Genomic DNA, 24,810 nt, shown 5'->3' with positions numbered 1-24,810 from the left:
GTAATGCTAACTACATATCAATTTTACATTTCTTAGAAAATTCTAGAATTTTATATTACATAGTTTTTAGATTTAAATTAGCACTAACTGCAATCCTGCTACCAACATATGTGTCAGGTCTAATAGTTTAAACCTCAAACTGAGACAAAAACATTTCTCAAAATGATTTATTATGATGGAACTGAAACTTGCATTTGTCTCTGTAGTTCATTTTGATAAATGGAGACAACTGGGGATCAGGACAAATGCAACAATCTTTCGATCATTAGAGCCAGCTGGGTGAAATATAAAAAAAACAAAAAATTAAAAATTTAAAAAACAAATAGAACAAGATGAGTTTACAAGCAAAACTGTGTAAAAAGAAAATTTTATTTTTGAGTTTTAAGCCGAAAAGCAAACAGTGAAGCTTAAAACTCAAAACATCTTTAACATTTGAATGGAGTTTGCAGGTTACACTGCTCAAGCTGAATTATCTATAGGAAACTGTAGGGAAAATAAAAAGTAGAAAGAATTTGCATTTGTTTTCCATTTGTTCTGCCTTGCAAACACTGTAATTATGGCGTGAGTCATACATGCACTTGGATCAATTTGAAGTTGTTGTTTTCGCTCACCTTGCCGGGCACTTTTGAAGCTGAAGGACTGAAATCCTCCGGTCAGTGCGGACGAGTCGATGACATCAACGCCATACTCACTCTGGTTCCGCCGGTACAGCGTTACAGCGATGACCAGCACGACCACGGTAACTACACCCGCAGCCAGACCAGAGTACAGCGCTACATCATTACTGCTCTCCATATCAGCTAGAAAAAGAGAAAACACACTTGAGGAGAAATACACAATGACTAAGCAATGACTGTGGTTCTTTAGAAAATGATTACATAAAGGTATTTGTTTATTCACTCAAATTTCCATCAAATAGCTCAGGGATCTCATTTTGATGTATACAGATGCAACACAGTCACAAATAAATGACATAACCATATAACACCTTCATCACAGTAGTCTCGCTTTCTCTCTCTAATGCTCCCACTTTCCCAGACACCTCCAGCACTAATGAAAGTTCTCTAGCGATGGGCGATTACAATCAGCCCTTAACTGCACACCTGACTCTCAACACGAACACACGCAGGGAATCTGGCAAAGCAAAAACCGCGAACCTTCCACAGGGATTTCGTGACAACGCAGCTCATTATATTATCTCATCTGTAGTGATTAGGCCCTATCTGCCGACTCCTTCACGCAAACAATTCAACCAGGACACTCTGAACAACAGACAGAACAAAGAAAAGCTAGCATGTCGTTTCTGAGCATTCAAAATCCTCTAGACGGGTAGGGAACATCAGACAAAGCCTGCGGCTATGAAAACACTAGCCAGAAACATGTGGAGCTGCACTAACAGCAAACAGAGCAGGTTAATTGGGAGCTCTGGAAAAGTTTGGCAGGCTAATGAATCTCTTTTGCACTCGGGTTTAGATATTTGCTCACTTTGCTGCGTTTCCTTTTTCTTTTCCTTCTCCTTCGGTGTGTTACCCCCTCGTTCCCTTTCTCTGGAACTCCCATTCTTTGTGACTTCAGAATTGAGTTCAGATAACACACACACACACACACACACACAAAAGGTTTTCAATTTCTTTTGATGTTTTCTTTTTTAATGTTGAAACATTAAGTGTGGGCTGGGCTTCAAAATGCACACACACTATTTATCATTTATCTTTTTTTTTTTTTTTAAAGAAATTAATACTTGCTGAAATTATTCAGCAAGGATGCATTAAATTGAATAGTGACAGTAAAGACTTGCATTACATTGTTATATATTTATATACATACTGTATATATACATACATAAATATACACTGAAAAATATTATTCATTGAATTTACTCAATTTTTTTAAGGTAAGCGGTTTAAAGTAAGTGGTTACTAAAATAAATTGTTTGCGACCACTTACCTTAATTTTTTTTTTTCAGTGTATATGTATATACGTGTGTGTGTGTGTGTGTATACACACAATATCTATCTATCTATCTATCTATCTATCTATCTATCTATCTATCTATCTATCTATCTATCTATCTATCTATCTATCTATCTATCTATCTGTTTATCTGTCTATCTATCTATATATCATGACTTTTAATCATACAATTCTGTATGAATTCTGTTTTGCACTTCTCGCAAAAAAAGATTTCTGAGATTACTTTTTTTTTGACAAAAGAGTTAGAGGAAAGAGTTAGGGTGAATCCCATTTCTCTGTCTTACCCCTTCCCCTTAGTTTTGCGCGTACACGTGAGAGTAAGGGCTATCCCAATTCTCGTTTTGATCGAGGGGTAGGGCTAAGGGGAAGTGGTAGATACCCCTTAAAACCAAGAATTTTCGCGAGCTTACTTGAAACCAAGGGGTACCCAGAACACACTGCGCAACCAGCAACAATGGCGGCCAGATCATCAAGTATTAAAGTATTTTCGGCTTAAATAATTTATTTAAAAATTACGACAGTCTTGTTTTGTGCTCTAGACAGTCTTGTACATATATATTTGCAACCATGTTCTTAATTGAAACGTTTTAAAAAAATCGCTAGTTTGCTACGCTAACGTTACATTGCTGATTTGCACAACAGTCCCGCAGACTAGCCTTGAATGGACTCCATGCATGTCTACAGTTTTAACAAGTTTGTAAAACGATCCAAAGTTTGTGATCAACACTTGTCGGCTCTGGTGACGTAGCAGCCAGCTAGCGACGGTGTATGATGACGTAACCATAACCAAGTGGTGTCTCATTTCATCAAGTTTAGGTCTCTGCAGCAAAGTAATGGGAGTTACCAGATCGGGGCGTTTTTTGACCATGTTACTTGATTGGCTGACGTCATAGTGACGGTCGGTTTAGGGGTGGGGTTAGGTCAGGGGGATCATTTTCATTGCATGATTTAGAAACACCCAGCAGCTTGAAAATGCCTAGCAATTCAGAAACACCCACTTTTGCTCTGCAGAGACCTCAATCTCCATTTCATAGGGGTATCTTTTCACCCCTAGCGCTTACCACTCGGTTTCGAGGGACAAGGGCTAGGGGTAAGACGAAGGGGAAGGGGTAAGACACAGAAATGGGATTCACCCTTAGAATTCTGATTTTATATCTTGCAGATATGATTTTTTCGGAGGAAAAAATTGCTAGAATTGTGAGCTCACAATTATTAGAAGTCGCAATTATGTTTATTTTTTATTTTATTTTGTGGCAGAACAGACTTCCATACATAAGATACTTCTTTTGAAAACATTTAATAAATCGTACTGACCCCAAACCTTTGAATAAATAAACAAATAGTAAAAGCTTGCGTTTACAGAGTTATGTTTAACTAAGTTATAATCATGATGGGGACACTGACATTCCTCGAGCAAAACCTGTCAAAGATGTTTAATCTTTGCTGTGCATCATTGTCAAGTTAATGTGGCACTGTTTCAGTCACTGAGTCAGCACTCTGAAAGCTGTCTTTAAAATGTCATCAACTTAATTGGTTTTCCAGGTTGTTTCAAATGGCGTCCTGGATGATGATTCACTGGAAACCTAATTGTCAGGGCATCAACCCAATGTTGAACAATGTCAGTGCGGAAACGAGCTTATGTAAAGGTTGCAATAAGGTTGTTTGTCGAGCGTGACTCAGAATGATGATAACAGTAAAAGGGGTTAATTACACAGACACCGTGAATAGACCGATCATATGAAGATGGATGATTGTGATGCAATATGGCGTTATTACATCATGCTTCATATGCCTGTGAGCATATTCAAAAGTAATGCAATGCATGTAAATGTGATTATAAAACTGAAGTTTAAAAAAAAAAAATCAAAGCAAAAACGAAAAGAAACACAGATGAAAGGTGAAGCGGCAGTGACAGTGACTCACCTTGCGGAACCTTCACATCATGGAGCAGCTTCCTGTCTGCAAAAAGACACGTATAACATACTGTGAGACGCACAAACACTGCAACTTTCAGATGCTCATGCACAAACAGTGCTCTAAGGCATATTTGGAAGTTGCAAGAATCGTTGGAGATATAAAAAAGCCCATTTGGTGTGACGATGCATGAGCTGATCAAAGTTACGCGAGAAGAAACCTTAGAAATCCTCCTCGCTCTTTCAGAAAACAAATTTCCAAAATGATGTAGGAGGTAAATAAAAGACAGCACTGAATCAAGCTGTCTAAACACAGATCTACATATGTATGACAGTCAGTGACAGGCATGTAATCTGGAATCGCTGTCAAATCTTTCTCACACAGAAAGAACGTTACGGATGCATTAGTGTGTGTGGTTGTGTGTGTCCGCATTAGGTGTAGGAAATTGGTCTCTGATAGGGATGTCTATCACCGTTGGGTTTTAGACTCATCTGCAGAGGACGGCGAGGTGTACACCCTCCTCCCTCAGGGGATGGAGGCAGGAAAGATTGATTAAAGAACTGTCAGGATGATGAGCGAGGAGGATTAAAACAGAAGATTTCTGCCTCTCCCAAGGAATTACAAAACGGCCTGTCAAGTGCTGCTCGTCTGAGGGCTTGACTGACTGGTTTCATTCAGGCGCTGACAGCCTTCCACAGAGCACTTGTCTCCACTGATCTAAACAAAAGTGAGATGATTTTGTACTGCTCTGTGTCTGTGTTGCACAGAGGAAGTTGGATGAGCTGTATAACAGAAAATCAGGAGCATATTGAGCCTCTTTATACATTTTACAACCACACACAACGTCATGTAAAGTAGAGAGAAATACACCATCCGTAGGTTTTTTCAGTGACACTGTAAGTGAAAATGAGAAGAAAAAAAAAAAATTTTTTCTATTTAGCTGTTTCAATTATTTCAATCTAGTTTAGCCTGGTGGTGATAGTGAGGACAGCAGTGCAATGATGATGACAATGATGGTAATGACAAGACACAGAGACAGAGACAGAGACAGAGACAGAGACAGAGACAGAGACACACACACACACACACACACACACACACACACACACACACACACACACACACACACACACACACACACACACACACACACACACACACACACACACACACACACACACACACACACACACACACACACACACACACACACACACACACACACACAAGAGCATGGCGCTAGCAACGCCAAGATCATGGGTTCGATTCCCAGGGAAAGCAAGAGCTGATCAAATGTAAAAACTGTAACTTTAATGCAATGTAAGTCGCTTTGGATAAAAGCGTCTGCTAAATGCATAAATGTATATATATATGTGTGTGTATATATATATATATATATATATATATATGTGTGTGTATAAAAGCTATTATTCATTTCTTTAATTTATTATTAAAATTTATAAACTTATTTTTTTAATATATACCGTATATATAATTTTTTATTTATTATATATACACACACATATATATATATAAACTGAAAATTAGCAACATCCCATTTTTTTAAAATAAATAAATACACAAATTTATTTAACTTATTATTAAAACTTATATTGTTTAATATACAAACAATATTTATTTTTTATAATAATACAAATTTCTATTGCCGCTATTTCAAATTTGTCTGCAAGTTGGACACCTTTTTCTGGTTAAGAACAACACATTCTATTTATTTATTCATCCATTTTTTTTTTTTTTTTTTTAATTTTATATTTTACATATTCAAATGTTTTTTTTTTGGGTGGGAGAGTTTTGAATGGGTTTATATTGAGACAATCTGTAATTTCTTATTTTTCACTGAACGCACCTTGTATGGTCTTGTAAAAATACCAATAAAAAAAGGAATGACACTTATTGCATTACTCATCACAAATTTCTCTGAATTTCAGTTCAGTTTAATACTACTTTGAATTACAACTCCACAATCAAATTTTAAATTGAAACTAAATTCAAGAATTAAAATGCATTTTCAATTCAGTTCTGATTGGCATACACCCTGGTGATGATAGCAATGATGGCGATGATAATAATAATGATGATGACAGCATTAATGACATGGTGACTATTACCCACCTTGAATACAGAGGTCTCCGGTGCAGTTGTCCGTGTCCAGGGCGGCTCCATCACACAGTCTGCCTCCATGTTTTGGCTCCGGGTCTGTACACTCTCTAGTGCGCTGCCTCTCACATTCAGAACTACACACAGACCACATTGTCCACTCAGCCCAGCCACCATCCACTGCCACACACAAAGACACACGTTTTCATTAGAGCGCATAAAAAGTTTCATATTCAGAGTTTATGACTAAAAAATTGGAATTCATACTTCCTCTCAAACCAATATGTATTTGATATAAACGTTCTCTCAGAATGGTCACTCATTTCGTTTCTCTTTCAACATAAGGTGTTCCTATAATTCCAGGATTTTCTCTCGCAAGGTTTGTCTCTGACAAAAGCAAAAGACAATTTACTTTTGTCTTGTTCCATCAGGCTTTCCCCTTTACCCTAACGACTCCATGGGCTGCTGGTGTTTCCTCTGCGGCTAATCTAAATGCAAATGCCGTGTTTGTGTGTCTCTGTTGAGTGGGCTACTGGGATTGAGCTGGGCTGGAGAGCGAGATTAAGTTTTTTCGTCGCAGAGTGACTGGTGCCCTCCTCAGATAACTTTTCCCCCAACATGACTAGTGGTTCCCATGTGATTGGTGCTTCCAATGAAACCATAAATTTAGCCAGCGTAAGAGCACCCGAGGACTCGGCGACTGATAACTCTTTTTTTTTTTTTTGCTCTTCTCTTTCGCTCCATCAGGTTTCTCTTTCTGCCCCTCAGTCTTTCTCTTTTCATATGTCTGTCTTGATTCCCTAAACTTCCCTAGACTTATGGAATTTCGTAAATTCTCCTGAATTCCCTTACTGTCAAATCTCTGTCATATACACACTCTCTTTCAGTTGTCTGTCTTTCTGAATTCCTTTCATCCTTGTTTATCGGTCTCGCTCCATCTCTCTTGGTTGCTATGAAGAGCATTGTATGGCGCTTTAGACAGTACATCTGTGAGAATTGACAGTGCCACATTAACAGAACGCAGACACATATCAACTGTAAAACTCCAGAGGCTTATGCCACTGAGGTCAATTCAAATGCAGCACATACTGTTACATTCCTGCTTTATATGCAGGCTCTCAGACAGATGGATTAGCCATCAATTTGTTCAGAAAACATGTTTAATTAACAAGGCATAGCAGTGAGGCATATTCACACCACCTGACTGACCAGCCTTGGACTGTTGAATCTAATGGCAAAATGCACTTTTGGGTTTTCAAGAACAAAGAGCTGGAGAGGAAAGAGCACATTTAATGCAGGCAAATTTCCAGAAGAGCTACTGTAACAATATGTAACAGTATTGACGAGTGCATGTTAATTTTGGTTAGAATTGAAAAAAAAAAAAAGTGCTGCTACACACACACACACACACACACACACACGTTCGTTTTTGTGAAAAGTGGGGACATCCCATAGGCGTAATGGTTTTTATATTGTACTTACTGTATGTGCTATTGCCCTACACTTAAACCTACCCCTTACAGGAGACTGTGCATTTCAACTTTCCCCAAAAAACCTCATTCTGAGTGATTTATAAGCATTTTGAAAAGTGGGGACATGGGTCAATGTCCTGAAAAGTCACCTTCACCTTGTAATACCTACGTCATACCTTTGTCATTATACAAATCTATGTCCTGACTTTTCACAAAAACGCACGCACACACACACACACACACACACACACACAGCACACACACACACACACACACACACACACACACACACACACACACACACAATGTCATAAGAAGTAATATATAACTTTTCAGAAGGTATAAATGAAAAGTAAGGACTCGCTTATTCATTTTCTTTTCCTCAGTAAAAGTACAAAAATTCAGTTTCAAAAATTCCTGTTCAAATGTTGATAATAAATACTGTTACAAAAGGTTTTGATTTCAAATAATGCTATTCCAGCTAATAATGCTGGACTTTCTCTTCATTCTTCATTAAAGAATCCGGAAAAAATTTATCACGGTTTCCACAAAAAAATATTAAGCGGCACAACTGTTTTCAGTATTGAGTATCAGAATATTAGAATGATTTCTGAGGGATGTGACACTAGGTGGGTTTCCATCACCCTGTTTTAATGCGCATTTTGAAGTAATGCATGAGAAACAAGTGATGGAAACGCCAAATTTCGAATAAAAATTCCTTAATTCGCAAAAAAAGTTTTTACGCTCGCTTGAGGTGGTTTTTGACTTGTGCGAAAAAGGGTTAATGCGAATAATGGGAGATGGAAATGCAATTGGCGAATAAATTCCTCCAAGCGCATCAAAAAAGTCATGTGACTTTGCGCTATGAGACGGAATAACTTGACTAGCAGCGGACTGATCTCATTCACAGCATCTGAAATGTTGTTATGGTCGTTCTGAAATGCCTGAGCAAAGTCTGTCATCAAAGTATTTCTGTATAATTGTCTTGCACAACTGCGTTCCCAAACAGCAGCATTCACCTCCGAAAGCAATGACAGCATTTTATCACGAATTGGATTGTGTTTTCTCCTGCCTGTTTTGGATTGTGTTTTCCCTGCCTGGACTATTGCTTCGTTTTCAGATAACCTCTCTCGTCAAGCCCCTTTGGATACTGTTTGCTGTCGACCGACCCAGGCCCGTTTTGGATTACTCTTTGCCTTGCCTATGATAGACCTGTTTGCCATTGCTCGACCCTGCCTGTATTTATGACCATGCCTTTTAATAAAAGCTTGCACATGGATCCGCAAGTCTCACGTCTCATCAGCCCCGTTACACATTTATTGTGTTTCATCTGCTCGCTCTGAGGCGCAAGTAATTTTTCATACATAAAAATGATTATATTCAGTAGCTTATCCTGGTTTTCTATAGGCTATTTAGTGCCAGTTTACCAAAGTGATGATTTTGTTCTCTTTGACTCGTTGGATGGAAACGGTGCTTGTTCGCAAATGTTTTATGCGATTAATTCCAATTTTGCGCATAAGTTAAATTCGCAACTTTGGATGGAAACCCGGCTACTGAAGACTTGACTAATGATGTTGAAAATTCAGCTCTGCCATCACAGGAATAAATCACATTTTAAAATGTATTTAAAAATAAAATAGCTATGTAAAATTGTCACAGTTATGGACTGTTGTGTTTTCATTTCCCCATGTGTGACCTAGTTTCTGCCATTATCTAATTATCAGTCAATCACCTTCATTGTGTTCACCTGTCTACCACTTATTCTCTGCACTATATTAGTTGCTGTCCTTTTGAGTTCCAGTTTGTCGGTTATTGTTTGCTGTTTGTGGATGTGGACGCTACCCTGTGTGTGTGTGAACCCTCTCATCTCCAGTTATATTAAATCGCTTATTCCCTTTTGAACCTTCGTCTCCGCTAGTATTTTGTGTGCACCGCACAGACAGAACCGTGACAAAAATTGTAATAATATTTTACAATATTAGTGTTTTTACTGTTTTTTTCATCTTGATGAGCTTAAGAGACTTTCAAAAATATATATTTATAAAAACATTTGCCATAAAAACATACCAACCCCAAACATTTGAATGTAGCATATGTATAACAATGCCTTAAATATTTTACACCCTAATAAGATATGACTGAAAATAATGATTCATAATTCAGTGAGTAAGTTCAGCAATGATTCAAAAAATGATCGAGTTGGCAGACCAATTCAAACCAGTAACAAAAGAACCGGCTCATAAGGCTCTAATATTGTTTTACAAATCAGACTAGACTCATTGAGACATATACATTTAAGGATAACAGATTTGTTTTTGAGACACCCAGACCTTGCTGTCTCATCACATTCAGCTCAGACTGCAAGCTCACAACTCACGGGTTAACTGTTTTGTGTCTCTAACCTGGGCACGGAGAGGTGCAGGTGCTCTTCTGAACAGACATTCCTTCACAGAAAGCTCCTCCATTAAGCGGAGCGGGGTTAGTGCAGGTCCGTGTCCGCTTCTGAACTCCTCTCCCACAGCGGACATTACACTCTGACCAATCCGTCCAGGATGACCACCCTCCGTTCACTAAAAAAAGAGAGGAAAAAAGGGTGGATTAACATTGGCCTCATTCTGTACTGCATTCTTTGAAACGAGCTTTAAGCAGTATTACTGTTACAGTCTAGAAGGCATAGTTTATCCATATCACATGGTTTAATCTGAAGAGTCTCACTTCCCATACAACTACATTAAAGCAAGGCTCTGGAACAATAAAAAAAAAAAAAAAAAAAGATTGCCACAAGAGGACTTCAAAATCTCTAAATTAAATAAATAGACATAATACTAATCTCTCTCACTCTAACTGCTTACAAGCCAATGATTACCTTTTGAGTGTGAATTGACTCTTTTAGTATGTTAATGAAATGTTTACACACAAATAATAAACTCAAATTGGAATCAATACTTTCCAGATGTGTGCAATTTCGCAGACGTCTCTGCAATCTATGCGTACTTACATGCAACAGGATTTTAACAGCACACACAGCTCTATGAAATACTCCATGTAATTAGCTCGACTAATGACTTGATCATTTAATTGGTACATGAAACTGGATTATGCAGATATTACATAAGATGCCATTCCATATTGCCCAAGACTACATAAGCATGCTAACACATGCTAACAGCCACGCTGAGGACTTAGTGAGAAAAACAATTACTAAGATAAATTCTCATGAATGAATACATGAAGCGGACATTTGAAGGACATATACATTTGAAAATAACAAGTAGAAGCAGTTTCATTATGATAAAAGGGTTTTGTTTTGAACTACTGCTAAAACAAATCATATTTTGTTTATTAATTTCAGAAATTGTGCCCAATTGGGGGTACAACTCACTACCTCCAAACAGCAAATATAAGACTAGCTAATTTCCATTCTCTTAACCAGTGCATCGTCTCATTAATGCTGTTATCAAAACCAACAAACAATGCATTTGTTTCTTTAATAAAGCACACAAACGAATTTTCTTGTGGCTGCTGAGCCCAAGGGACTGCTGGGAGTCATGTTAAATTGTAGATGCTACGCTAGCTGCTAAACGTTAATTGCGGATCAGTCAGCTAGCGCTCAATCAGCGATGCCTGCTTCTGACAGCTGATGTCAAAGCTTTTCAGTGTGTTTAATCAAGCCTCTGAAACTGCCAGTTTTAGCCTTCATCTGTGACTGACTCTCAGAAGCCACGCAGAGGGAGAGAGAGTGCGCCATATTACCTTACCATCAAAATATTGAGGATAAAACACTAGGAGACCATGTCAATTAGGCTAATGGAGCCTGAACCGTGGCAATGCGGGCCACACAGGGAGCGTTAGAATCATTAACTCATTATATGTGTTGACAAAAATAGATAATCGAACCCATACCGGGCGTCTAAGTGATGGCCTCACGCAGACACGGGTCTGGAGAAATGATGAAACGGTGTATTTCTACATTACGTCTCGCTTGATGAATTATTGGGGATTTGAAAAACGAGGGTGCTGTGTCACGGGTCGTGGCGGGATGGTGATTTATAGGTGATCGTTTTTTGTAAACTGTTAGAGTGAAGGTCGGTGTAGGTGACTAAATGGATGGGCGGCGCCATTCTGCAGCATGCCAAACTTTCACACATTGTGATCTGCAGTAACTCTTGTGTGATCCAGATGTTTCAATGCAACTTTTCTGGCACTTGCACTCAAAAGGATGAGAAAAAGCTTGTTTTCTAGCATTTAAGGAATGTGTAGCTCTCATACCCCATTCGTACATTTGCTTATTCCAATGTCCAACATCACTGGCATTTTTATCACTCCACTTGTGCACATTGCCGACAGACTGTCAGCCTGTCTGTTGGGGATTTTTTTCAGTCACTCTTTTTACAGTTGAAATCATTACATCAGTAGGTGGTTACAAGTCAGTGATTCATTCATTTGACAGATTCATTAAAAATGCTGATTCATTCAGGAACAATACAAGTGACTGCTTTTATATAGAATATTTGACAGACGGAGTATACTGCCGTGACAGACACAGTGATGATTCTCGTATGTATTTGCAGTACACAAACCGTGGTTAAGACAGTTGACATGCTGTGATTTCTGATGGGCTGTTCACTCCGCTGTGCTGTGACCCTGTTCCCAGGGATGGACTGGGACAAAAAATCGGCCCTGGCATTTCATCCAAATGAAAATTCTGTTATTTTTCTTAACCTGTACAAGTTTCCTTTTGCTGTTGAACGCTAAAGAATATATTGGGAACAATACTGGTCACCAAACAGCTGCTCCATGACTTTCATAGTATGAAAAAAAAAAGAAAGAAAAAAATACACTATTGGAGTCAATGGGGACCAGAAACCTTCTGGTTATGAACATTCTTCAAAATATCTTCTTTTATGTTGAGGTGAACAAAGAAATTCATACAGGTTCAGAACAACTCGAGGCTGAGTAAATGATGACAGTATTTAAATTTTTGGGTGATCTATCCCTTTAAAATATCATCATACAATGCCAGGAACTCACATAGCCCACTACACTTCACATGCATGCTTTATCTTTAACTATAATGTTCATGTAAGACACAAATGACTGTTTACGAGGATTCTCGCAAGGATGGGCATTTTGACACATAACTATGTATATTTGAACGTTTAAGCTCAAGGCCCGAAAAAGAACTCAAGTTTAGGCAGGTGCTTTACGCGCAGGTGCACGCCGCGTGTTTTAGGCTGTAAAGCGTGCATTTGCCAAAATTAATTCTACTCCATGTGTCTGGTCCACTTGCTGTTCCACAAACTTCTACTCCATCATCAGCTTTAATAAAATAGCTGGGAATTTTACTGACTAACTCGTGTTTTTCCCTCTCTCCTCATTTTTATTTATTTTTTAAGAATAGCCCCTCTTTCACATTGTTTTTTTTTTTTTTTTAGAATAGTTGACATTTTTACTTATCGAAGATTGTTCTTTGCATCACCATTTCCAGATTACGCCAGAACGAAGCGAAGAGAGGTGAGTGCAGATGCAGCAGTCACCTGATAGATAGGCTATACAGGTCGTTCAAAAGCAAAATATAAAATAAATGCATTTGATTGGTAAAACAAATTCAAACGTGACGTTTCAATCGCTAATGGTAATGCAATGAATGGAAAATTTATGGAAAAGCTCCACTAAATAATAGCGCTAATAAGTAGGGGGTGTGGTGGGGCTTTGGCGATCGGTGCTACCAATGACCAGTCAATCTACTCCACAGCCAATCACGCCCCCCTCCTTGCTCGGGCCCCGGGGCTTCAGCCCCACCTAGCTCAATGGTTAATGTGGCCCTGCGTCTCCCTGACATGGCTGCATCAACACTACTGCGGTTACTGAAACCACGCCTTCTTTCTTTGCATGAACAATTGGGTGGCATTATGCAAATATTTCCACATCGCTATGTAGACATGTGGGGGCGTGTTTTAATCCGGCGTTTTAGCTGGATCAGCCTTAGATAGAATAAATCCTTTTGTGGGAGACTTTGAGCTTTGTAACTCTGCAGATCTTATTCATGCACAAACAGCTACATGACACACAAAAGAAAAGGAAAATAAGAAATCGCATCATATGACCCCTTTAAACAAATCAGTTGTGAATGATTTAATGACTCATTCATAAAGACTTATTTTGTTTCTGAATGACTCAGTGTTTTAGATTGCACTGTGACGTAGGTGAAAATAAGACCGAATCCCAATTCTATTTTATACCCCCTACTCCTTCCCCTTGTCCCTTGAAACAGAGTGTCAAGGGGTAGGGATGAAAATATATAATTGGGACACACTACTATACCGTTACACGTCATCATACATCATCTAGCTCCTTCAGTACACACACCTACTGGTGTGCATTAGAGCCTTACCGTTCTATATTAATGTGCTGCTTACTGACACACACACACACACACACACCAGAGATCATGCTCACATCCAGGAGCAAAGAAACTTGTCAACGCTGCCCCATGACTTTTATAAATAACAGTTTAAATACTGACTCGCTACATTATATTTTCCAGCAACGAGAGGATAAAATCGCTGTTTTTGTAGTAAACTCACTCATTGTAAAGTGAGACGCACAGACGCGCATACACACAACTTCTCTCTCTCTCTCTCGAATTGGCAATATTTGAGGAAAGGGTTTAGCGATTTCTAATTATTTCTAATTATTATTCACCCTCAATGATTTGAAAATAACCTAGTTTAACAGTTTGGTCAAACCTCTCTGAACGATTTATCAAAACACTTCTTGTGGTCATATATGTATTGTGTGCTTGGATATATATCTCAATCCAAGTACACAATACATATATGACCACAAGAACTTTAAGAATCATATGCGTTTTTGTTTGTCTTCAAAACACTGATTCATTCAGAAACAATATTGAGTTTTTATGAGTGAGTCATTGAATGATTCAGTCAGTGTTTTTAAAACAAATTGTTTTAGTATATAATTTGATCACTTGCTTATAAAGATAGTTACTTGTTTTGTTCCTGAATAAATCAGTGTTTCTGTACAAACTGGTTGTGAATTATTTAGTGACTCATCCATAAAGATAGTCACTTGTTTTATTCCTTAATGAATAAAATCAGCTGTGGATGATTCATGTAAACTGAAGAAAGAGTCACAGAGAAAAAACCTTTTAGAGTAAAGTGTACTAAATGTCATGTTTTAGCGATAATGATATTCAAAACATGTTTCCATACCAAACACAATGACTGTTGCTGTGGCGCTACGTCTTCTAGCAACAATGTTGCTGGCCAGGCAGGTGTAGTTTCCAGAGTCAGACAGCCTTGCTTCATTGATGATCAAGTTGTGGTCGGCTCGAGTGTCGATATTGATGTCTTCAAGAGAACTCACACGCTCTTCATTCTTTAACCACTCAACCTAGAAAAAAAACAGGCAGATTTGACAGCTTAAAACCAGACTTTGTGAGTAAATCCAGAAGTTTTAATGAAAGTTTACTGTCAATACAACCAGCAGAGAAGCAATGCAACTGCGAGACCACAAGCAAAAAGCAGCCCCCTCTCCTGGAACCAATCTACAGTTTTCATGAGGAGGCTATAGATTTTGAGTTAATGTTTTTTTTGCCAACCTTTTCTCGAACTTCACAACCAGCATGAGACCGTTCCTGACAGCCTATCTGAAGCAAACATCGCTCCCACATCAGCTCAGCCAATTAAATCCAAGACACATTGTCAAATAAGACACAAGCCATATCAATGCAACACCAAGAATTTCACAATGACCTCTGTGTGACCCATCACAGACTGACAGCACAGTAAAAAGCATGTGCCGCAGCAGACGCTTGCTTTTTTTAGGTCACGTTCAAACCCCTCACCTTGATCAGGTCACAGGTCACAGCTCATCCAAAGACCTCATGCCAGTTTGAGGCGACTGCAAGGTCAAGTCCAGCCGAGTGTTATTTATTCAGCTCTGATGTTTGACGGTCTGATTCATTAGGATTTACAAAAGTAGCAATGGCGTGACGACGCGTCCTCCTCGCATGGCTGATCGTGTAAATTGCAATCGTTTGCCAACAGCCGCTAGTTCTAAGTCGGTCCAGAGGGGTGGCAGTCGTCAGGGCACGGGGACGTGGGTTGATTTATGTCACTGTGCGTTTGCAGATTAAAAACACAGCACGCCCCTTGGGAATCTCTGTTTATGTGTAAAGTTCTCGCCCTCTGTGCTTGAACACCACGGCAGCAAACGCGCACGTGGGGCGAGCAAAATTGCTCAACTCCCTCTCTAAGGCCTTAAAGAATAATGAAGGGAGGAAAATCAATATATCAGCCATCAGATTGTCATGTGTGAGAGATTTCTCTCTCTCTTTCTCATCTTCGTGATGGCCGGAGAGAACTCTTTCATCATATGCTTTTAATTTCACTCTTTTCTCCGTTCCAGTCCAGAGCTCCCAGAACGGCAGTGACTGCATCTGTCCTCTCTTTTTTTCTCTCTCTCCCTCGCTTTCCTTTCCCTCTCTTCTGTGTTTACGGTTGGACCGCAAAAGCTAATCCAGTCATGTTGCTTCTTTGACATCATAATGCTTATTCGCTCTAGTTGAAAAACATCAGAGACCTAACAGAACTGTATCTATATAGGGGTTGGTAAGATTTTTTTTTTTTAAAACAAGTCTCTTATGCTTACAAGGCTACATTTATTTGATCAAAAATGCAATGTAGCCTTGTAAGCATAAGATATACACACACACACACACACACACACACACACAATGCACAAATGTCAAAGAACTATCCTCATGAACATGAAACATTAATGACAGTCTCTAAATAGCTAATACTTCATTACCCTAAATTTTTGTGCAGATAAATAATTTATATGTTTGATAAATGTTTAAATAGATAAATGTTTATACAGTTTTCAAAGTATCTGAAAATTTGGTTAAAGTTAATCTATTTACACATTTCATACATTGACATTTACACAATTTATTACATATATATATTTTTTTTTCAAATCTATGAAAAAATTGTCAATTAAAGATAACATCCCTTTAATTGGTAAACTGACAAATCAGAATGATTTGTTTCCATTATAAATGTGTCTGCAATATGGAGAAGAAAAAAAAAATGTTTGTGAATAATGCAACAGGTAAAAGCTATTGAAGAACCTCCAAACAAGACATCAAGGCTATACATAAAATAAAGTTAGAAATTGAATGGGGGCTTTTCATTAAATTATAAATGTTTTATTGTTTATAGTCTGTAGATGGCACTGCATGATTTGCTCTTTTTGTTTACTAGACTGACAAGTGTTGAGTTAGTGAAAGGAAAGATTGTACTGAGTAGTTAGGCCTAATTATTAAAACTATTATAAGATATCAGGAGGAAATCACCTGTTTTCAGGAGCATAATTATCAGCCAAAAAAACCTACTACAACCATTTACTGGTTTATTGAGTATTAATATTAATTTACATATCTTTTTAAACTCAAAAACTTTTAAACTTTTTAAATCTCACAGACTCAAGTTCATTTAACCCTGTGTTCCCAGATCAAATACGCCACAAAAAGCCTGTATTTTACCTCCAAAAACCCTCTCACGAGGATCTGTATTACGTGTTATCTAAACTCTTTCATTTTCATTCTAATTATTTCCCTATCTGAGACCTAATCTAAAGCTTTTCCTCTATCAATGCCTCCATCTCCATTCTTAGAGTCTGTTGGGGAGAAATTCCCTCTCATTCTGTACGTGTGTGTGTTTTGTATTCATATCGCAGGCTGTTTCTGGGTCTGCTGTGAGCCTCTGGGGGGGGAAGCGTTGGGTTGGAGGGAGATGGAGAGATGAGAGAGGAGATGAACATTGAGGGACAGATTCAAATGGGTGTGATAAGCCTCCGGCCAGGGAACAGAGCAAATGAATTTGCTTAATTAGCACATTTGTTCCAATTAAAGACCCATGAACACGGACCTCCACAATGCCACACCCACCTACTAAGACCCTCAAAGGACAATACAGATAACCTCTGATGTCAAGCTAATTGAACCTCTTTCCAAACATGCTTTGAAAGCACAGACCAGCATTACATTGGTTATACAGGCCTGCGGGAGTTTCCAAGGACACGAAAGCTTTGAAAGCCCATAGGACATTGGGACTGTCTGCGAATCTTAAAGATATAATCTGAGATCACATTCTAAAGATGGAGGTTAATAGTTTGGGAACTTCATAGAAAAAAAAAAAGAAACTTAAATATTCTGCTTGAGCTGTACACTGGTCAACTAATCAGTGAACACTGGTTGTTTCACTAAAGTTTTAATTAGCATACTGATATACAGTACATCCTATATATTGTATGGGAGCTTCTTCATTTATGGCCACTTTTAACCTTGTGTACTTTCAGAAAATAAACTCTCTTCTTTTTAGTTTAATTAGTCTGAGAATGTCTACAAGCCTGCATTACAGGAAAATCCTGTCATCTTTTTGAAAGTCATGAATATTCTTACAATGTCAATTCCAGCATATCTTAAACAATGTACTATGTTTATTAACATTCTGTGGTGGAAAAACAAGTGATGGAAAATACCGTTCATATTTCAAATAAAATGGCCATCTCCATTGTCTAAATTCATAGCTATTTTATCAAAATAAAAAATAAAATAAAATAATAATAAAATAAAAAATAAAATAAAATAAATTATTTTACACTGTTTGCCTGATTGAGATACACTGTAAATGTCGCACAATGCATATACAGACGCTGGACCACAAAACCAGTCTTAAGTCGCTGGGGTATATTTGTAGCAATAGCCAAAAATACATTGTATGGGTCAAAATTATCGATTTTTCTTTTATGCCAAAAATCATTAGGATGTTAAGTAAAGATCATGTTCAATGAAGATATTTTGTAAATTTCTTACCGTAAATGTATCAAAACGTAATTTTTGATTAGTAATATGCATTGCTAAGAACTTAATTTGGTCAACTTTAAAGGCAATTTTCTCAATATTTAGATTTTTTTTTGCACCCTCAGATTCCAGATATTCAAATAGTTGTATCTCAGCCAAATATTGTCCTATCCTAAGAAACCATACATCAATGGAAAGCTTATTTATTCAGCTTTCAGATGACGTATAAATCTCAATTTCTAAAAATTGACACTTAAGACTGGTTTTGCCGTCCAGGGTCACATATAATATTTACCTGTTTATTTACATCACACATTCCATATTTCTCATCTAGATGGTTGTCTCCTTGGAAACAAATCATTTTGCAAAAAATAAAAATAATAATAATAATATTTTTCCAACAATAAATATTCAAATGATTTATGATTATTTCTCTTTTTGGCTCATATTTGTAAACGTAATAATTCATATTATTATTATAGATTTTCTTATTTTGAAGAGATTAAATAAATGAAATGAAATTTTACCATCGTTTACTCACCATGATGTTCAAACCTGTATGACTTTGTATGAAACGCAAAAGAAGAAAATAAAAAAAAAATCTTATTTTGCAATGAATGTCAAAAAGATCCAGTGTTGTTTTGGACCCCATTACCTTTTATTATGTGAAACAAAAACAGTTGAAACATTGTTTAAAATATCTTCTTTTGTGTTCCACAGAAGAAACTGTTTAAAAGTAGTGTAAAAATAAATAGTGTAAAACAAAATCTATGCATAATTCTTTTTTGACAAGTAGTTAAATAAATGATGAAGGTATGGTGAAATATTTACATGGCATGGCAGCTTATCCTTATTTAAAAAAAAAATAATAATAAAATAAAATTTTAGTTTTGATTAAAAACAACCCTCAACATATAAAAGCGGCCAAAACTGAAGAAACACCCACACATGAGATAATTTAGCAATATCCACACACACACACAAACAAACATGATGTGAATGCATAGATCAATTTGAACTAAAGTTACATACTAGTCAGAAAATTCTAAGATATCTTTAAAACGTCACAACACAGTAACTTGCTAATACATGAGTAAACTCCTACCTGATCTCATAAAAATATGTAACTCTGTGCACTTTTTGTGCAACACCGTTTTTACGTACCTTACTGCACGTTTCGCACGTTTTTTTATTTTATTACGTTGCTTCAGCTACGTATTGCGGCAGTTCAGAATTCAAATATGCGGGTACTGTCGTTAAAAGTTAATGCTTTATCATGTTGGAAATATGCCCTACACCAAACCCAACCCTAAACCTACCCGATAGTGTTAACAAATGCAAAACTGATATAAAAATGTATTTGTTGATGCAACCGTGCCATTTGAACTTCCTTATATGCAGTTTTGAACTGCTTAGTCGAACCGTGGTTACACGGGATTTGAACTGGAGCTTCTCGCCTCTCAAGTCCGCCTCCGTACTCCGTGAGCTACCGAACAAACCTACGATCTCTGAAAACCCATAGATATGAAGCTGGATGTGTGCGATGCTAACATTCAAAAGCATCAGTTTACAAATCTCCCAGCATATTAATATTGTTTTGAAGTCATAGCATGATATTCTTCAAGTAATTGTGTGAAAATTACGGTTTATTAATCGCTGCCTCTAGTGTTCATTTATTTTGGAAACTGCAGTGACATATACTTATCGGTACGTATTTCATGTCACGCTAAAAAGTGCACCCAGGTACATAAATGCCATGAGACTAGGTTGGTAAACTCATATGCTACAATCATTAACATGTTAAATACTTGTTTAAATGATTACATTTTAACATCTAAAATGTTTTTTTTGGTTGAAAGTACAAACCATTTCATTCCAAGTAAAATAGACTAAAATGTATAAGCATGTTGATATTGACTACATTTTTGTCAAGAAAAACTTTGACTAAGACAAATTTTTAAAGAAGTGTGAAAAACCCACCACTGCCGCCATTAAGAAGTTACATTCTGCAGTTAATCATGTTGTTATGTTGAGACGTTCCAGAGGCAACAACACAGACAAACTTTCCGGGTGGCTACGTCCAAAAAACAGGCTCATTCTCAACACTGAATCTGGCACGTCCCTAACAGGTCAATCCAATTAGCCCTGAAACGGGTACAACACCTCATAACATCGTCATTCTGGGCAAAAATCACCCTTTAGATTTACATTCATTTAGACGGAAAGTGAAAGTGACAAGAAGGCAATTACAAAAGGAGGTCTCGTCCGGGTTTGTTCCATCCTACTCAATTAAGTTCCAGTTTCATTAATGTCCCTTTGCATCACTTTGCTTCAATCAAGTCCACGGCCCCTTACAAATGCTACGGTGACTTTCACAGAATCGCATTAAAGAAATGAACTTTCCAAATCCAACTGCGCTATTTCGGATGTGAGGTTAGAACGGGCCGGACGTGTCCTTCCTTCTCATCCTACTCTTGACAGCGCGGGCCGTGCCATGTTTATTGCTGAATAATTACATTTTAAGCACTTTAAATGACTTTGCTTCATCAGACTGAATGATTAATTGCGTCGCTGGATGAGGATTGTGAAGTTAATATGAGCTTAATGATCGGTCTGGTCTCTCAAAGTTATTGAGAGCCTTTTTTTTTCTCCCATCTTAGCTGTGAGTAATCTGTATGAACTTTACTTTGACAGTTAATATCGCACTTTCATTTCCTTGTTGGTGTAATTGTTTTAATTATGTTACGTTCATTATTCAACAGGGATGATCTTATAGCTCCAGGGAAATGATATTTTCTAAACAGGTTTCCATTCAAGCGGGGAACAAACAAAGGACAAGGATGACATATGCCAGAATAAACAATGACAAAATTGTTACGAGCCTGTGACCTTTCGCAAATGTCTTTAGAAAAAAGAAAAAACTCAAATACAAGCGATTTAATCAAGTTTTCACGTTTCACTGGCAGAATCGAGAGCAAAATAATTAACCCGCGTGAAGCGCAGAGGTGGCGTGTCAGCCGTGACCTGCCAACGCTCTCCGAGCCCTTGATCAATTTCCAGTCTCAGCCAGACTTGTGTCCTGTCCAAAGATGGTATCAGCCAGCCAACGGGGGAGCCATCTTGGCTTATATGTCTACCGGTGGCAGAGTTCTTCGGCTTGACCTTTAGACTTTGAGCAGCAATGATTACAGAGGGAGCATTCAGCTGCCAACCTGTAATCTCCAGCGACAAACCCTTCTGGCACAGAGACCTCTGGACCCGGATCTTGGCTCCGTCTCAATCATCGCCTAAGCCTGACTATCCTTTTCAGCAGCAGCGCCATGTTGGCTCTGGTAACTATTGATTAGCTGTAGTGATGGTGCAGGCTGCTTCCCTCCAGATCACAGACGGCAGCTCACCATACAGCCATTTTGGATCCATTTCCAACATGACAGATGGCACGAGTTGATATGTTTTTTTTTTAAGCTGATGTTGAAATGTGGTGGCCTAGTTTAAGTATTGCTTGTTCTGAAACTACTACAAAGAACATGGAGTGACATAAAAAACAAAAACAAAAAAACAAGGAAACTGTCAGCAGCCTCAGAGAGGCAGACGCAGCGGTATCACTTATCATCTCACTAGAATGTGGGGATGATAATAATATGACACTGGGTTTATGAGAAGCAATTGCCAGTTTGATTTCCACTAAGCACATGGATATCCTCCTAAGCCTGTCACAAAACTCTGTAGGAGGTTCGATATTATACACTTGGAGTCACTGAGATGAACCTGAGAGCGGTTTCTCAGAACATTCTTTGACGCTAACAGAATTCACTATCACTTCTTGCTGCAAACTAGAATGCAGATTCCAAAGTTAAAACAAAAACAGACTGATGGATGGATGGATGGATGTACAAAAGAAAAGGCCTTGCGAGTGACCCAGCAAGTGGAAGACGAGGGGCCTACAGTAACACAAACTATCCATTTGAGCTAAATCTTTTATCTCTTGCTGGAACTGAGCAGCATGGGGCAGTTCTTGTTTAAAACACATTTTATTCAGGACATATATAAGAAAAAATATAGAAGGAAATGAGAAGGTTCTTAAAAGAGACACAAAAACATCTCCTAAGTTAATATAATGAGAAGGTGCTTGCTAAAAAAAAAAAAAAACAAACAAAACAAAAACCCCGAAAAAATCAACAGACACATGTAAATGCACTGCAGACCTGCGCTGAGCATGCAAATGCACTTTTGAATATATCACCGTTCCAGAACTCTGACTACGGTAATGATAATGCACACGCCAGTACTCGCTCGTAAATACAACCCCACTCATCCCTAATTCGCGGGGAAAGCATGCACATCAAATGCCTATAAGGCAAGACACAAACAGTGTGCTGAATGTCAACATTGACTGATTGATTTGTCCTTTTAAATTCTGTTCAATAGATTGAACACTCACACATCCAAACAGGTAGAGGGCGCTGTGAAGCACTCACCTCAGCTGCAGGCACTCCCTCGGGTGGGCGGCAGTGGAGAACAATCATGCCATTGATCGGCACCTCCATCCCCTGCGGCTCCTGTTCGAAGTTCTTCCTTAAGTCTATATTGAAACACAAAGGACACTGGTAGCATGTAGCAGCTACGTTACTAGCTAAATCAAGTAGATACTTTTTGTTAAAACAATTTGAATGATGATTTCAATTTGATGAATTCAATATGAACATATTCTTCCTCCCAGCACAACTAAAAGTAAGGACTGAACTGATACATGCATTAATGTTAACAAAAACAATTTTAGCATCTCACTACCAGCATTAGCATAAAATGGCTTCTACAGTCAAATTCTCTTAAAGGTCAGCTAATGTCATGAGCTAATAGGGTTCAAATAATGGCAAAAAGAAAAACGAAAAAAGAGTTAATTTGAAAAAAGAAAAAGGTACTTGAAATAATTAAAAACATCAAATTTAAAAAAAATAATAATTAAAAACAAATAAAAATAAATAAATATATATATATATATATATATATATATATATATATATATATATATATATATAAAGAATGCTGGTTTTATCTAGGGGTGACCCCTAATAGTCGAAGATTTGATGCTTCGATAGGAGGAGCCTGATTCGACTATAAATCTCACAGTCGAATATACGCAGAGGTGTTATGAACATGCCATTTTGGCTCTATGGGGGTGCTCAAATGTCTGATTTCACAAAGAACTACCGGATTTCTCCCAATAAGTTAATATACAGCCTATTATGATAATGCTGTAAATAAGATTCTGAAAAGAAAGAACCTAGAAATAAATATTTTAACGTGTGTGAATAAATCCAACCACCCCTATAGATTTAAGTTTCACTTTCCTATTATGACTGTCGAATGTCTGCCTTGACTCTTGGTAATGTATTTTGCACCCCGCACCCAAACATATGATTCAACTACCAGTCGACTATCGGCAAGATTCGGAAATTCCAGTTCGACTACGCAAATCCTTAGTCGGGGACACCCCTAGTTTTATCTAATTATCTTTGCAGTAGCAAAGAGATACAAGAGATTGGGAAACCTATTTTTAATTTCCAGTATTTTTGCAATTCCATTTGGTGCTGTAAAAAAAAAAAACTAGCCATTTCATATTAATATTATAGAAAAACAAAAACTAAGAATTCAAAAGTGGATAGTTATTTATTTAAAAATAGGTTATGTTTATACTGACATGCAATGCGGACGGTGGCTTTGCGACTCTTGGAGGTGCCCAGATGACTCCAGGCCACACACAGACACCAGTAGTCCTCTGGTCCGTGGAAGTCCTCCACCTGCTGTCTGGACACATTTATCATCACTTCACGGATCTTCAGCCCTGCACGGAAAGGAAAAAGGGATGGGCTAAGAACGAAAAAAAAAAAAAGAAGAGACACGATCCACATTTTATAACGGCTACAGTCTTTGTAAATCAGTACTAACTGAAGGTAGCGATGCTATAAACTTAACTGTATTTTGAAGCAGCTCAGCTGTTCCCAAAACAATGCAGCTTTTCTAGTAATGAGCTACTTTTCCCAAAAGCAGCAGTGTAACCTGTTTAGATGTTTTTATATCACATTGTTTGCACAGTGAACGGAATAATCAAAAGCGTTCTCCTAAACGCTTCTCTCTCTCTTACGATTCACTGATTCAAGGCTCTGTGAGGCATATTTGAAGCAAAATATTTAGTTGTTCATTCCTATTTTTGACCAAATGATTTTCTAGCTTTATCTGTGCATTAAGTCTACATTTTTCTGTGCACATTTAATGTCACTCTAATTGAGATTCCCAATGTTTTTGGTCCCTTATACAGTACATACTGCTCTGATTGATTCAAAGAAATAAATCATCAAATAGTATACATTTAAATGTAACTGAACTCTAAGCTACAAAAAGCTTACTGCATGAAAAGTTTCAAAGTAGCTTTAAATG

At 37.7% G+C, this 24,810-nt stretch overlaps 1 protein-coding gene across 8 annotated transcripts in view; it reads right to left on the bottom strand.

Moving 5' to 3' along the window:
* The window catches only part of unc5da (unc-5 netrin receptor Da), a 201,987-nt gene that overhangs the window by 38,549 nt on the left and 138,628 nt on the right, over window positions 1-24,810 (bottom strand). For 7 of the 8 annotated variants that reach the window (XR_009268072.1, XM_058759005.1, XM_058759006.1 and 4 more), the window contains 7 exons: window positions 24,074-24,217; window positions 22,851-22,954; window positions 14,714-14,894; window positions 9,881-10,048; window positions 6,022-6,186; window positions 3,898-3,933; window positions 612-800 (listed from right to left, as the gene is read on the bottom strand). Coding sequence is in view for 7 of the 8 variants with exons in the window: in XM_058759005.1 (XP_058614988.1) it covers window positions 612-800; window positions 3,898-3,933; window positions 6,022-6,186; window positions 9,881-10,048; window positions 14,714-14,894; window positions 22,851-22,954; window positions 24,074-24,217 (987 nt within the window). In the remaining variant the exon portion in view is untranslated. Of the gene's footprint in view, window positions 1-611; window positions 801-3,897; window positions 3,934-6,021; window positions 6,187-9,880; window positions 10,049-14,713; window positions 14,895-22,850; window positions 22,977-24,073; window positions 24,218-24,810 lie in introns of those variants that run through there. The other variant, XM_058759010.1, reaches the window with a different exon arrangement.

Source organism: Onychostoma macrolepis, chromosome 21 (assembly GCF_012432095.1).
Source record: "Onychostoma macrolepis isolate SWU-2019 chromosome 21, ASM1243209v1, whole genome shotgun sequence".
In the NCBI taxonomy this organism is placed as follows: Eukaryota; Metazoa; Chordata; class Actinopteri; order Cypriniformes; family Cyprinidae; genus Onychostoma; species Onychostoma macrolepis.
Note: the sequence above shows the minus strand (reverse complement) of the source record. Positions and strands in the feature narration are given on the sequence as shown.